This window comes from Alligator sinensis, unplaced genomic scaffold (assembly GCF_000455745.1).
Source record: "Alligator sinensis unplaced genomic scaffold, ASM45574v1 scaffold628_1, whole genome shotgun sequence".
NCBI lineage: Eukaryota > Metazoa > Chordata > Crocodylia > Alligatoridae > Alligator > Alligator sinensis.
In genome coordinates, this window is record NW_005841873.1 from 2,710,477 (window position 1) to 2,727,190 (window position 16,714).

At 40.1% G+C, this 16,714-nt stretch overlaps 1 protein-coding gene across 17 annotated transcripts in view; it reads left to right on the top strand.

Annotated features, from left to right (window-relative positions):
• Positions 1–991: 991 nt before the first annotated feature.
• Positions 992–16,714, top strand: part of RIMBP2 (RIMS binding protein 2) — a 325,140-nt gene continuing 309,417 nt past the window's right edge. For 5 of the 17 annotated variants that reach the window (XM_025195719.1, XM_025195725.1, XM_025195744.1 and 2 more), the window contains exons 1-2: positions 1,470–1,765; positions 14,611–14,730. In XM_025195719.1, coding sequence (XP_025051504.1) covers positions 1,688–1,765; positions 14,611–14,730 — 198 coding nt within the window. In that variant the 5' untranslated portion in view covers positions 1,470–1,687. Of the gene's footprint in view, positions 1,070–1,468; positions 1,766–3,038; positions 3,200–6,352; positions 6,486–14,610; positions 14,731–16,511; positions 16,517–16,714 lie in introns of those variants that run through there. The other 12 variants (XM_025195764.1, XM_025195767.1, XM_025195779.1 and 9 more) reach the window with 9 other exon arrangements.

Sequence of the window (16,714 nt, forward strand, 5' to 3'; positions counted from 1 at the left end):
TCGGGGCCAGGGCTGAGCCGCGATCCACTGCCTGCGCACCCCTGCCCTGGCTCCTTGCAGTAGCGACAGCATGGTCCCGAGCCAGGGCACAGCCACCATCTGCTGTCTCAGCGCACCTGCCCGGAGGGTGCAGGCTGCACATTGCGGCTCTGCCTTGGCCCCAGACCAAGCTGCCCCCTCCACAAGATCCCAGTGGCTCCAGAGCAGCCCCCTGCCCTGCCCTGCCGGGTACCCTACCAGTGCTGCTGGGGCCAGTTTCCATGGCAACCCCAGTCTTGCAATATCACAGCGCAGCTGTGGCTGGGGGCTCCAGACCCCAGCCATGCAGGCAGGAGCTGCTGGGAAATGGAGTCCACTGGTGGCCGGATCTGGCCCAGAGACCAGACTTTGCCCACCCCTGCTTTAGTATATAGCAAAGAAAATAGACCATTTCATATTACTTGCCATGTTTAAAGGATGGTCTAATTTAACACTTTGAAATATGATGTGCCTACTCAAAGTTGTTTTTGTATCCTGTTAATAATGCTGGAAAGGCTAGGCACAAGTGAGCATACCCACGTAGGTTTGAATCTGTTGTTTCTGGCCGTAGGAGCATGGCCTTGGAAGCATATCTGTTTCCTGGTAAATACTTCAGTATTCTCCATAAAAGCTAAGCACTTGCCATATTGTTTATCAAGTTGCCTCATGCTTCAGTTTCTCGTAATTTAGCAAAACTTTAGATCCTTTGGGCTGACATTTAACATGCTGGCTCTCTGCCACAGGGACTGGAAATGTCATGGATATGTCCTTGCTGTCATTGAGGAAATCCACCTACATTTTGAAACCTTTGAAAAGTACTTCAGCAGCTATATGATCTCTAGTGAGCGTGCAGAAAAAAACTCTCAAGAGTCCATCCTTCCTGAGCGCGTGCTTGACCCTCACAGCTCCTGGGGTTACAAGCTTAAACTGCTGGTCCTGCAGAGCAACTGAGCACGCTTCAGCAGCAAGCTATGAAAGCTGGAGATCCCCTACAGTGGCTGCTCTCAGCTGCTTTGCTGTGATGGGGCTGGCCCCGAAACAAGGGAATCTGGTAAAACGGGACGTTGAAGGGAAAAGGGGCTGGGTGGACAAGAATATTGTAACAGGAAGGAGAACCAAGAAGTATGGTGAAGCTGGGACTGTTTGAATGAGTGTAGAGAGACCTGGGAGAAGCAGCCTAGTGAGCCAAGGGGAATATTAAGATCCACTTGGCTGGGATGGGACATAGAGATTATGATGAGGAGCCAGAGAGGCAAGTAGCATAGGCAGAGTGAGACTGGACAAAGAGCAAAGGTTTGATAACAGGATTAGGAGCTGGAGTGGAGGAAAGAAAGTGAATCAGCAGGCTGGAGGATATAAATACTGAGCAAGAAGATTGGGACAGAGTATGGCGAGGGACTAAGCCTGGGAGCATATGAGCAAGTGGTAAGATTAGGACTTAAACAGCAAGGCTGGAGGGAGAGATGAAAACAGACTGATGCTGGAATGGGGAGTCTGAGCAGTGGAGACCACTGGGGGTGGACATGGAGGTATCATGTGGGAGAGGTAGGGCACAGGGCCTGAGGCAGGTTAAAAGCATGGAGCAGAAAGCTAAACATGGATGAGCTGGAGAAGTCTGCCTGCTAGAGCATGCGTCCTCCAAAGTTTGGACTGAAATCTAAGATTCCCAATGCCTGCCACTTCTCTGCTTCCAGCAACTACCTGTGAAATCCTCCAGCAAAGTGTGCATCTCCACCCTTGCACAGGTGTAAGTAGCAGTAGTAGGTTGTCCTCCTCTGAGTTGATTCCAGTAGGTCAAGTACGAGACAAAGGTCTGGCAGGGCTGAAGCAGCCTCTGCGCCGCCTGCTGTACAAGGTAGGTGTTAATGCAGTGCCACTGCTGGAATTTTTGGAATGGTTTTTTTTTTTTTTTTCAGTTTGCGTTCAAAAAAAGGAAACTCCTGGCATCCACATGCAAAAAATAATAATAATCATTCTGATCACCAAGGCAAGCACTCGGTTGTCACAAGTGATGTGTTTTGAATGGAGTAAGAGCCAATTGCTCTGAAAAATCAGGTTCTAGATGCCTCAAATCGGGCATCCAAAATCAATGCGTTATTTTAACTTGACTTTTTCTGTTTATCAGTCTGATTTGTAACATGAGAATACCACCGCAGCACAGAGGCACGGTAAACATAAGCTAATGTTTAGGTACTCATGCTACAGGGATGAGTGCCTGAGTAAAACATGAGATGCTATGGTTGGAGTGCTGGCTGTTGTAGCCTTGATGGCCCAGGGGATGTATGAGGGGACGTTTGTTTTTTGATGATAACTTTTATTGAACCAACTGTATAGGCGGGAGAGATGAATAATTCTGTTTTGAGAATTCTGGTCTATTAAAGACCTAGAATATTAGTTAAGACACTAAGCCTCCGTTTCTATTCTTGGTTTTAGGAAAAAACAGATTAGGCACCTACCTATACGACACATCATATTATAACACTATGGTTAGGTGGGTCTTTAAACTTTCACCCAAATGAACATGAGTAACCACTGCATGCTCCAGCTCAAGGGTAGCACCTTTTCCATTGCCCCATCCGTTTACTACTACACTGCAGTGTTTTTCAATTAACGGCAGCCCAATTAAACTAGGAAAAGCCAGGGGGAGACGGATATAGTAATGGTGAGACTGGCAAAGGAGTGATCACAACTTGAGCTGTATAAAAATGATAAAAAGATGAGCTTTTCTGTGGAAATCAAGGTCTGCTTCTTCCCTTCCTCTCCTATTCGGACAAACAGGCACAAAATAAGAACTTTGGAAGTTCATCAGCCTCCAGTTAACCAATATTAAATGTACTCTGATATGTTCTTGTGACTCATATGCCTTTCCAAAAATAACCATGGCACTCTTCCTCATACTCGGGTCAGTGGGTCAGTCTTTGCACCTGTGAAGCAACTCAAGCTTTTTTGTCATGGACAGCGATTGGTTCTTCAATTGCTTAGTACCAGTCACAGAATCTATTTTGGTTAACATTATCAAACATGCAAAGTCCGTTTCTGTCAACAGCCAAGTCTTTACGAGCAGAGATTTGGAATAAAAAGACCATATAATCTAAGGAATACACAATAAAATCTCAGGTGTGCAAGAACAAAAGCTTTTCTTGGATATTTTTTTCACAAAGGGGAAAATAGAGTAGCAATGGTAAGTACTGAAAAAGATCATTGTGATGTTTGCCTACTGTAGCCAAGGCTTTATTCTGTCTCTAGAGACTGTGCTCAAACAAATTTATTGTGAACAGGGGAAAGCGGGAGATGGTACAGTGTCTGCTGTTGAGCAGTTATTCCCAGTCACAAATAACTATAAATGTATTTGACTGTTTTCATTGGAAGACAACAGGCCATTTCTTAAACAAGAACTGTACAGTTGTTTTTCAGTGTTGTTTCCATTGTACGATGGCACGCAAGACGGTGTTTGGTCACCATCTGGTACTTACTATGATTTGAGGAAAGGAGAATACTGACCAACTCCAAACTAGTAGAGTGCATGTCCATCAGCTTGCATAGTGACTCAACAAATGCAAAACCTTATGCAACAACAAAATTGCAGTCGTGTAATATATATTCAGCCAGCTGAAACAGACTTTTCAACATTATTTCAGCTGCATGCTTGTCTGATGCTGCAGCATACAAAACTGGTGACTTTTACAGTTCAAAAGAAAGTATGCCTTTAATTCTCATTCAGACTTGGGCCCTCTGTTATGCAATAATAAAATTATTTGGAACGTGTTTGGAGTAATGAACCCTCTAGTCTGAAGAGTACCAATACAGGAGTTAGAGCTAGGATTCTTGAAGTACGTGGAGACATTCGCTAACAGCTTCTAGAAAATGCAGCATGGTAGTACCAATATGGTAGAGCATGTAGTAACTTTTGTTAGTTTGTTGCATTTTAGATGGGTCTGGAATTTGTGGGGGGGGGGGGTTCCTGAATTGTTTAACATGATCTTGATAAATATTAGTGCGTTTATGAAGGTATCAGGTGGCTCGCTGTGTAGTTCTCTGGGGCAGGGCCGTACCCTGAAACACTGGATTCTTAAATATAGTGTGGAACTTTAGAACAAAAGCTTTATTCTGGTTTCACGGGCTTTGTACAAGTACTGCATATCTGAATGTTACATCGATTAGTATTGCCCCCCTGGAGTTTTTTTTTAGCTAAAACTTTAAGATTTTTTTTTTTTTTTTTGGACAAATTACAGGCCACAGCCTTAAGCAACCATGAAAAAGAAACTTTCCAATATTTGTTTTATCATATTTGGATGATTTTGGAGAGGGAGGATTTTGGAGAGAAAACAAAGCACCATTATACTGCAGCTCAGCGTTTCCCATTACTTGAGGGCTGATATAATTATACCATCTCCCTGAATGACCCCCTTCCCTCAGTTCAGCTGTGTCTATATCTGGGGTTTTGCTAGTATAGCTGTATCAGCTGGGGGTGTGATCTTTTCACATCCTTAGCTACCATGCACTTTAGACTTAATTAAGTTAACTAAGGCACTTTACTTGGATCCAGGTCCTGAGTAGATGTTATTTGCCTGAGACTCACAGGAAGCCTTGGAAGAGAATAGAGAGCTGGGCTTCCTTTTACATTTGACCAGCTGAAAGGAAATGGCCAAAATGTTATAAAAAGAAGCTTAAGAGAAAGGCAAAGGAATTTTCAATACAGTGAAATAATTGTGTTAATGTTTCTTTCGTGTTTAACAGTTATGGGTGAGAAACAAAGTACTTATACCTATGGGAATTTTTTTATTTTGCCAGATCATGTGCCATTACCATTTCAAACGTAATAGTAGTCTTTTTTTTTGTGTGCGTGTTTGGAAAACTAAGCACTCGTTTTTCTGATTATTTGACAGGAGGAAAGAAATGCACTCTGGCCAAATTTCCCGTCAGCTGGAGTTGTGCCCTCCTACTGAGCCATATGAATTATTTACAGGGTCAGATTATCAGAATGGCTTGTAAAGAGAATTGAGTGCCCAGTTTCTGTTTTGTTAAGGGACCTGGGAGTCCAGTTACTTCGAGTAATTTTGGAAAATACCAGGTTTCATCTTCAAAGTGTCTTGCAAAAATAATCCCCATGATGTGACTGAGATGATAACATTAAGGGATGTGGGAATTGGGATAGAGATGTAAAGTGACTTCGTGACCCCCCCCCCCCCCCCCAAAAAAAAAAAAAAAAAATGCGTGTCAGCACTGGAATTTGTTTGCAGGCGTTCCTGTGTTTAAACCACTGGGTGATGCATCTTTCTCAGCCATCAGTCACCTTTAGTTCTGTAGGTAAGGGTTGAACCTGACCCTATGTTGACTGTTACAAAGGACTGTTATGGAAAAAATGGTGTGCTGGCTCTCTTGTCCAATTACGTTAAATTTTGGAGGACAACAGATGGCATAGATGCCTAGTCCTGATGGGAAGAAATTCATATTTTCATCTTATAATAGTTGTAATCTCCTATCAATTATGCATTCAGTAATGATAAAGCACTTTCCTCTGCCATTACTCCCATTCATTTGGTGCTTTGGAGAAATGTTATTTCATTTCAGAATTCATTTTCTGAACAATTTCACATGACTGATTTAATCATTTAAAACCAAAATTTTAGGCTGCAGAGCTCTTTGTCGGGGTTTTGCAGTGTTACTCTTTGTACTGCTCCCTAGAATAATGCATTTGATAGCTCATGTGCATGGGGCTGGAATACAGACTTGGCAACCTGATGTGTATTCTGTCATTGTACCCGATGTACTGGCTCCCAATCATGATCCATCTCTTCCTGTAAATGATTTAAGAGTCTGTCTCATTTCTATTTTATTTTTAATATAAAAGTTTTAAAGGGAGAAATGGTTGGATGCTGATCCAGGCTCTGCAAACAAAAATCCCAAAACATGGGGATAATGTAAAGTAGCAAGAAAGCAATGAATTCCAGCACTTGTACTGGGGTCCTTCCTCCGGTTGTGGTTATTACCATCCACTTAGAGCCAGGGCCTAAAACTAGTGTATTTTATGAAGCGACACTACCAAGACATTATATGGAGTGAGAAGGAACAGTCTTGAGGTTAAACTCAGTATTTGCTGGGTTTTCTCAGTTTTTTCATATGAAGTTGCTCACTGTGATATTTGCAAAATTCATGATAATGATTCGGAGAGAATGGATACAACTCATATGGATGGAACCAAGAACTTGAATAGAATAGGAAATGCTGATTCAGTATCAAATTCTCATCCACATTTGTGTTAAAGTGGCAGTAAAGATTAGCTAGAAATGTAGTTTATTGTCATTGAAAATTGAAACTTTGTCCACACCATTAGAGTGAAGCCCTCAAGATCCTGTCTCATTCGCTAAAAGCAAAAAATCCAGCCAGGAATTATTATCCAAACCCATTTAATCTTAGGCTGTCAAGCAATGAAAATTGCAAGGCAACACTGAAGATGCACCAAAAAGGTAGAGTTTCTGTTGAAGTAATTCTATTTCACAAATAAGGAGGTGTGTGGAAAGTTAATAGAGCAAGGTATTTTTGACTGATTATCTGCAATAATGTTACAAACTTAGTCTTAACCCCTAATCATTAGAACATGGTTTAATAATATTTATTCAGTTCACAAAATTGATCTGTGCAGACTAAATACTGAAGTTCTGTAGTAATGTATGAGATGCTCAGTAGTGTAATGGGGGGAAGACACTGGAAATGTCATGGAGTCTACACTGACCAACAGCTCTCATGTAATGCAGTCTCAGAGAACAACCACAGAATCTGGTGTACGTCACTGTGTAAGACCTGCTGGTATATGATTATTTTTCTTTATAGTAAGTCACTGTAGTATAGAATAATGCTGTGTTGGATTGGATCGGTTGTCGATCTACTACCTAGCCCAGTTTCTTGTTTCTGCTAGTGACTGATGCTAGAAGCATCAAAGGAAAAAAAGCAGGAAGCCCCCATGTTGCTTACTGAAAATTGTACATTTACTGATTTTACTCATGTTTTGGAAACAATCTCTTTTCTTAAATGTCTTTCTAACCCTATTCAGTTAGTGACTGGCTTATACCCTGACACATGAGTGTATCTTGAGGACAACCCACTGATTTTATATAATAATGGCGCAATATTTTCATTATTTTCCCTCTCTTTGACTTAGCAGGGCGCACAGAAATCTCTACAATGGACTCAGCAATATCTAGCACCTTTTTTGAGTGACTGCTCTTAATCTGAGATCCTCTAATATGCACATATGTCAAACTATTTCCATCAGTCTGCAGTATTATTTGCTAGCAATATATTTTAACAGCCTGCTTCACCTAGTTTTATTAGCTTCCTAACAGATTCTGCAGCTTGTATCCCTTCCTTCTTCTCTCTCCAGTATTTGATTGATTATACATAAAGCAACAGCCCTTCCTGTACAAAATCTTGTGACACTTAACCTTTTATCAAGTCGTCGTCTTTGTTGTCGTGTCTCCAGTCTATGCTTGGTATATGGTCTGCTCCCAATATTTTGCACATGCCACTGCTTCTGGTGTTGATGTTGCCAAATCTTGTGGAGGGATTGTGGTGCTACAGGGCATCTCAGAAGATAGAGTGGGGTACACGATAGATACCTCTCCGCAGTGAGTCCTGGGCAACTTCTGAAGGGTCATCTAGAAGGCCAAATCTATCAACCACTCCAAACACCAACCCAAGTTTATCAAGTTAAACATTTACTATTTGTTCTCACTCAGTTTTTACTTTCTCTGGATTTGGACCAAGTTCTAATATATGATGTAAACTTGCATCTCTTGGTTTTGTTCTTACCAGTGACCTCTGTCAAAATCCTTTTGAAAGTCTGTAGCTAAGTTAATAAATATCAACTTTTAAAACTGTATTAAATCTACTTTTATATTTGGTCAGAAAAGTTGGTTCATGGAAAGGCATGAAAAGACATTGACATCTTCATTCCAAGTGAAGATCATGGAAATGTTCTCAGTATGTACTTGACCATCCATTCAAAACCAGCTGGCATCTCTTAACAATTAAGACCTCTGCAGTGAAAGGTTTAGGAGTCAATAGCAGCCTTCTAAAAACATTTACCCTTTTGTGCATAGAAAATGTTGTTGCTATTTGACAAGCTGTAGGCTGTATAGATCACATAGGCTGATACTATTGTGTTAAACAGCTCTGGTGAAATATAAAATGTTGCTTTGCAAGATATAGCAGTTCATAGTTTTTCATGGTTTCTTTCTCTCCTTTTAAAGAACGCAACTTTTAAATAGCTCAGGAAGGTGATAAAATAGAGTATGGAGCTTTCCTGGATAAGAGTATGGAGTACTTCTGGATCAAATTCAGCCAAGTGAGCAAAGGCTGTTATTCTGTGAGTGCAGTAGATTATTACCATAAAAATGGGCTTGTGGTTCAATACCTGGTGGTAAGGGTACACGCGTTACCATCACAGGTTGCTCTGCCCTTCGCTACTCATCTTGGCAAAGCAGGAGTCAATGGCCACAGTCCTTTCACACAGTATAAGAGAGCACTTTTCTTTGCTGTTGCCCAAGCTAACCCTGCTCTATTGATAAAGGGGAAAATGTCATGTTTCCAACTGGGACTATTAGTGAATAGTGCATTGTCATTCTTTTTTTGGCATAGGATAATCTCTCATATGAAATCATTGTGACAGGAAAAACAAGTGTTTTGAGACTTATTTGTTTTAATAATAATACCTTTAAAAATAACTTTGGAGATCCTATTCCCAAGGGGCATCTTGTCTAACATTACTCATTCCTGTAACAGCTGTTGAATCTTAATGCTGGTGGTACCAGCCACTGTGCCCTGAAATAAATGTCTCACATTTAGCTTGCAATTGAACATTATTCTTTTTATCTTCTCTGCCTTTAAATTTAGGATTTGAAAAGCATGGAATATTTTTTTTTCTCTCTTTCTGTGATCAGGATTGCATTTGCATTTTTCTCTCTAATTTGCAGGTCAGATTTTTTTTAATGCCAATTTCTTGAAAGGATTTAAGAAACATGCCTGCAAGGTACTGGAAGAAAGTCTTCATCTCAAGTTTTCAATGAAAACATAAGCTTGGGGAACAGAGTGAAATTGTAGTTATAATTTTCTGGTTAATGCAGCTTAATACTTGAATCACTGAGTTGTCGTGTAGCCATTCCAGTGGATCAGAATTGGATCACTCACAAGGGAAATTTTACAATGGCATCTGTAGTTTCTACCTCAGTTTCTCCCATTGGCAATGCTGGTGGAGGAACGCTGTTGTAGAAAAAATATAAACTCATTTTTCATACTTGGATAAAGCTTTATTGTCTGTTCAGTCCAATGCCTTGCTGCAAGGATTGATAATTGTACCCATTTTTCTGCTTGGTCTGATACTTTCTCTCTGGTTTGGCCAATGCTTGTATTGCTCTTATTTGTTCTTGCATTGAATCTAGATTTCAACATATATTACCTTCTTCAGTGGGTCTATATGTATTTGTGTGTGATAATGTACACGTGTGTGTACTAGCAATACCTATGAATATGGGCTTATAACTGATGACAACTGTTTGTTCAGATATAGCATTCAAACTTTTGAATCCTGCCTTATATGTTGATCCCAGTTTGTTAAAATAATCTAGACTGTTATTCCCTAAATATTTAGACATATGGATCCTTCTCTGAGCACTTATGTCAAGAATTAGAGTTCGACCATTCCTTCATTGTCGATACCTTACCCTGACTGGGAATTAATTGACCATCTTTAAATTGATTAATATTACTTCTGCAGACCAATCTAACCAAATTAAGTTGGAGTGCTGTTTGGAGAAACTATACTAATTGTTCACAAAATACTCCAAATTCAAAATAACCTTTAACTTTCCCAAAATCCACATAGTACTTCACAACAGCTTGATTCTAAATTTGATTTATTTAAGAAATGCACATTGAATTTCCAGCACACTGTTTCTGATTTTCTCTTTTTGTAAATAATTGAAAGTAGGTGTAGTAGGACAAATCTCAGAGGGAAAGAAAGGCCAGTGTTTTGGAACCTAATGAAGTAATTATCTGAAGCATTATTTACAACAAGTATTTAGAAAATAATGAGGCTCTCTAATTACATTGGTTCAGAACATTTTCCTTCCAATATATCAGAATATTGCTGAACAGTTTGTTTTATATTCACTTTCCTTTAAAAAAAAAAAAAAAAAAAAAGGATCACTGATGCCTATTTTGAAAAATCATAAAGCACAATTCTAGGCCCCGTTCCTATACAGCATACTCACTTAAGAAAGCCTTCCTCAAGAGTCCAACCAAGTCGAGGGGCCAACCTCTCATCTTCAGCTATCTTCACTATAACCTGAAACAAGTGAATTATAGATTAAATAAAACCAAGACCGTTAAATACCATTGTGGTTTTATAGGAATGCTATATTAGCAGTGCATTTACGTTAACATTTTGTCAGCATTTCTCTTGATAATTTATTTTCTGTAAAGCATGACTTCATTTTCGTTCTGCTAACATTTGAGGGTCAGAAGAAAGTTTGGTTTCAGGCAAAAGTTTAATGAAATCTTCACCAGTTTTCTGAAACTGCTCAATGCGAACAAATGTGCTTTAGTTAATCTGTTTTTATTATCTAATTTCATTGATATTTTCAATAAACAATTGAAGTGCACATTGAAGTGTTTTATTAAGGTGCACATTAGTTCTCAAGCATGCCTTAGGAAATTATTAAAGACTATTATTTGATAGGCTTGACCCTGAGGGAGATTTTTTTTTTTTTTTTTTAAATCCTGAGTTAGATCCTTTGCTGATGTACCTAAGTATAGCTCCCTTTACTTCAGTGGAGCTATACTACTAGTTTACAGTGGTTGAGTTTATATCCCTTGTGTTTGAGATTTTTCTTAGGCCCCTGACACATGTTCATTTAAAGGCACCATAGGATCTGATCCCTGATCCTAACAATTGCACCTTGTTACACGTGCATGGCAGGAGGCATGATTTTGGGATCAGAGATCAAATCCCAATTGTGCCCTTTTTACATGATGCTGGGCTTACCCTGCACTGGCAAACTGAAAGCCAGGTGCCCTCAGGTCCAGGGCCAGGACCAACAACCCGCTGACTGTCGGTTTTGGTAGGAACTGTACTGGGGTCTTGACAACCAGCAGATGGTTGGTCCGAGCCCTTATTCCCACCAAAACCAGTTTGAGTCCCTGGTGAAGTCTCTGACTGGATCGAACAATCAGCTCATTGTTGGCCCCAGGGTGTATCTGGTACATATTCAATTTAATATGTAGAACATTTTTAGATACATATTTAATTATATGTAGAGCATTTTATGGGTGGTTTGCCATTTTATGGTGCCTTAAATGGGTTGCACATGTAGCATGCTTACCATTTATTCCATAATTGTTAATCATAGCATAAGTGTAATTTGTAGAGGGGGCCTGAGTAATTTCTAATTTCTTTTTTTTTAAATTTACAAAAGTCATGTTGTTCACATCTGTATAGTTTTGGGAAACAGAGCTAGATCTTTTTTGTCTTGGTTGGGTTTCATTTCCTCTGGAAGGAGCCAAATTAACTCTTCCTGAAATCAATGGATTCCTTTCCAGTTACTTAAGTGGAAGTAGGTATTGGCAACTGATCTCGTTACAGTGTGTGCCCTGGATGCTAAAATCCAGAGTAGTTCAAATGGTTAGTGGACTGATAGAGCAGGAGCACTGCAGATTATGACACAATTTAGAGATGCAGAAGACCTATAAAGCAAACTAAAGTGCTGGAAAATTCTGTACAGTTCTCCCAAAAAAGCAAATTTAAAAATTTTACTTTTAAGAAGTAACAAAGACTTGGTAAAAGTTGCTATTAATAATGGGCAAGTAAGTGAGCCCCTGGAAAGTAGGACATGTGCACATTGCCTAGTTCAGTTCTTGCACAAGCTAAAGGAGGCTAAAGCAAGGCCATTGAGGCTTTCCTCCGTGGCTGGTGATGGAAGCTGTCACCAGGCATGGAGATCTGAAATAGTCATGAAGTGTCCAGTGTAGCTACCACCAAAATTAATAGAAATATTCCTGTGCTGTGCTATATAACACAATTCCTACAACAGCAGTAATGGTAGCTGTTTCTTTCATATTTGCAAATTCACAAAGAATGTTCTCTATTTGCGAACCATTTCTGCTGAGCAAATGGTTTATCTTTTGCCCTTGCAAAGAGCATGATATAATGAATACTCACTGCAGATGGATGTCGGTCAGTGTATTTACATTCCATTATATGGCACAAGTGCTATGGACATTAGCAAGCTCCTATCTCAAGCATGAGTCTTTAATTTGTATCCCACAGACAACAGCTTTTCAATCCCGCATGGACAACTAAGAATGCATTAGATAGAAAACTTTGCATGTTGCTTATTAGTAGGAGCAGTCACACTTTGTGTTTTATTGGTCTCTTCAGCAGCTGCAGGAAGCTTAAATGGAGCTCTTCTGCTTCTGTATCCACAGGCTGTAAAAATAACTTTGCTTACTATGTATTTTAATTGTGTTGGTTAAACAGGATGATCCAAATGGTGTATGCATGGTACAGGGGCTTGGTAACAAAACAGCTTGCTTGTTTTTTGAACCTACAGCTTGCTTTTTTCTTTGGAACTGAAGCACTCAATCTATTCCATTGCATTTAGGGAAACAGTTTTCCTGGGAGAGAAGCTGTGACCTTCTTTCCCCTTCCTTTTAAATCTACATTGACTCAGCAGATTGCTTTTTTGCCATTAAAGCATGTTGAGTGGTCAAAATTCACTTTGTGGAATATATAGAACGTGTGTGCATGTTCTCACTACTCAATTTTTGATAGATTTGAAATAATTTGTATTATGTAAAGTGGCTTCTTTATAAAAGCAAAGTGAAGGTGGAGTTGTCTGTTAGAGTTGCCTATGCTGTTGCATTTTTTATTCTTGAGCCTGGATAAAAGTGGACTTGCCTATGGGGATTTCTCTTGAACCTGTTCTTGGCATTCTTGATTCAAACGGGCCATTGTGCCTGCAAAACGGGACAAATCCAAAAGGTGGGTGAAGGCAACCCATCTACTTAACCCAGTTTTAAAGTGACAAATACATTTTATTTACCTATACAGAATGAAAAGCATCCTGAGAAGACCTAGAGATGCCTTAGCTTTCAATTTTGGAGAGAAAAAAACAACCACAAAGTGTAGTTCAGGCATTTTCAGTACTGAATTCTTATGATAGCCCCAAGCATTTTGTGGAATTATGTAGTTATTATGCTTCATTAATTTCTTGAGTTAATAATATGAAACCGAAAGAGACCTGGCTCCAAACTCTACTGAGATTTGAGATCTGATCCAAAGTTTGCAACTCATTACTAACATAAATACTGCTTCAGACTTCTGTGTGTTGAGTGGAACTGTACAAATAATTGGAAAACAAACACTTCATTTTTTGGAGGAGGAGGAAAAATTTTATTTGGGGTTGAATGAAAAAATATGCTTGAAACAAAGCAAAAGATCTCCTGGAGGGAGGTCACACATTTGGCAATTTCTGTGTCAAATGTAATCTTGAAACGGAAAATTGAAACATTTTGTTGAGAACAGTGGAAAGCAAGCATGTTATCTCTGTGAATTTGTTCATATTTTTCATCTAAAGCTATTTGCCGAATTCTGATGCTGCCATATATGGTCACTTATCAATGTTTCTTTTGTTTGCAGCATTATTTCAGGTGTCTCTTATTTTAGTATTTAATTGCTGTGTGTTATAGTCTCTTAAATCTTTCTGAAACTGCATGGCAGTCTTGATAGTCTTGGCAAAAGCCACCTTCCTTTGAATTGTCAATTCCCCTGTGTTGTGGATTAGGTTTAGAGGTTCCTATTATTCATGCTGCATAGTTTCCAACTACATGGTAAAATCGTGACTTGCCTAATGTTTGCGTTCCCAATTATTCGTCTCCAGACTAATGGAAAAAGGCCCTGATCAATAGCAACGTGGACAGGTGTGCAAACACTGAAGGCAATGAAGTGTAAGATTTCTTGGGGGTTTAATATTCAATTTACTTCTACAAAATATAGGGGTCAAAGTCCTGAGCCTCCTGGTGAGGAGTTCAGCTACTGGTGAGATGAACAAGGGACCTTAAACCAAGCAGAAAAGCTATGGGTGAGGGGTGAACCCTGAGCTAGAATAGAGTCCTCTTTGGCACCATCCCTTTCTAGCCCTCTTTCCAGTGCAGAGTATGCATGGAGACACAAATGTTGTGGGGGGTCTAGGGGGACGCGGAGTCATCTAATTCTCTTCTGTATGGAGGGCAACTTCCTTGAAGGGAATGTCAGTGAGGTCCGCTTGTTTCCTAAGGCAGGCAGCAGAACATTTTGGAGAGTAGATAACAGCACGATGATAGAAAAATAATAAATACCAAAATGTTGTGCTTGCAACATGTATTCCTGAGGATGGCAACCACTGAAGGCTTGGAGCCTGACAAGATACTTCTATAGGTTGTTTGCATCTCAGCTTCTTTCTCATGGAGGAATATCTCTGGAAACATTGAAGGATGATCTTTGGCTTCTCTCTGTAGAAACATCAAATGTTCCCAGTGCGATATCTCCTTTTGTTACAGGAGAAGACTATCAACTGCAATGCTGAGCAGGGCAGTTCTGGCCTTGATTCCCCCAAGATGTCTCAGTCTGTTCCAAAAGTGGAAAAATCCTCTAGCCAACAGCAGGAGGAAGATAAGCTGGTAAGTGATTGTCCAGTGGATGACAGAACCCTCTTGAAAGGCTGCTTCATTGGTCTGAGAAGCCTTTAGGAGAGGAAAGAGCATACTGCGTGTAACCAGGAATCCAGGTCCTTTTGTACGTCCTAAGGAAATAATAATCTCACACCTCCCTGGCTCTGGCTGTGTAAGAGGGGCAGTCCAGCTGATACTGTTGGTGTTTATACAGCTCCAAAGGCTCCATTTGCAAGCATGTCTTAAATCTAGGAAGGCCTCTGACAACCAAGTAATTTTTGGCTACCCAGACAAATTTGACAGATAAGGGGAAGATACAGAGATGTACCTAATACTGGCACTGAGAGGGCTCCCATGAATGGGATCAGGCTTGGGGGATGGGAGGGTCCCTCTTGCTGTAGAGGAGATTTGGCACATAGGGATCTTCTGGCTGGACTTAATGATGTTCTTTGAGGTCTTTGCAAGCATTCGGAGCCTCTTCCATGGGGCTACTGGAGAAGCCTGACTTAGAGTTAGTGTCAGAAAATGGCAAAGGTTTCGAGTTCTCTGCTTGCTTGCAATTAGTACTCCCTGGTTACTTACCCCATCACTATTTCTAGAGGTCCCTAGCTGATCTTCCCCAGCCACCATATCTTTCTGCCAAGGCTGTATGTTTTTCCACCGCTAGTCTGTTTTTTGTTGTCCTCACCATATAGCTTGACCTAGTTCCTGGCTAGCGGATGTTTTTGTCAGTGCAATGTTCCTGTGTCCACATCGTTATTAATTGCTGCTAATTCCCTGCACTAAAAATGTTCTCTGTGGTGCCATCCAAACATTCCCCTATTCCTTATTGGCTTTTATTTTTTAAATGATTGTAAAAAAACCCCACATAATTGATCAGGAATCTGCTTAGAAATACAAGGGGTTTTTCCTTTTCTGAGAGCTCTTGTTTCCCTTGTGGCTGGCCAGGCCAAGAATTTTAAAATGGATCCCTAAAATTAGATTCCCAGCGGTGTATATCTAGGCATCAGAATTAATGGTCTTATTTTCCAAAGATTCGTCAAAGAAATCAATAGGACATAGTATGATCAGCATACTCCTGAAAAGCAGACCACTTTTCTGGGGGTGCAAATATGAGTTTGAGAGCTTAAAGTGTGGGCCATCCACATTTGAAAATGTTGGCTTCGGTCTGAAATCCTGACCTCACCTGAAACTTGAGATCTGCCAGCTCTGTGTGCCAGGACAAATCAGGAGAATACCTCTGCAGGGTCCCAAAGTTTGACGGCTAGACACACGTACCTTGGATGCTACTTGTGAAGATCATGTCATGTTTCCTATTTGCACACATTCCTATAAAGTATTTCTGATGGAGGAGGTTTTTTTAGCAATACAAGACAAGTACATACTTCAGGTATCAGTTAGTCACAGCAGATCTTCAGATAGGTAATGGCTTCTTGTCTTTTATCTAAGTAGCAACGCTTAGACTTTCCCTTTAATTACCACTATGTTTGTTTTTGTTTTTTTAAACGCTCATTCTTGGGAATAATGGAAATGACGGAAAGGTCCAGTGTAATAAAGACTCAGTGGCTGATGAGTTTTCCCTGGAGCCAAATTAGAACATTGCAGATTCACATCCAGAAGCGTTGTTTTTTTATCTGACCTATTTGCTCTGTGCATTTTTCCCTGAGTCAGGTTGGTTGCTAAGCTATCGTGGAGCCTGTGCCACTTGGAATGAGTCATGTAGTCTTGTGGACTAGGGAGCTTCTGTTTTTTCCATTAAATACCTTCGTATCCTTTCTAGCCAACGCAGACACAAGTGAGTGCTTCCTTAAACTTCTATGGTTGCCTCCACTAAGGGGAAAAAAAATCTGTAATTGCTATAATTGCATTTTGGAACAATTTATTTTTGTGATGAGAGAAGAAACAGTTAGTTAACCCTGCCATATTCTAAACTGCAAATGATTGTATTTGCACATTGATTTGCTTAATGTTATGAGAGTTTATCTCAGGCATT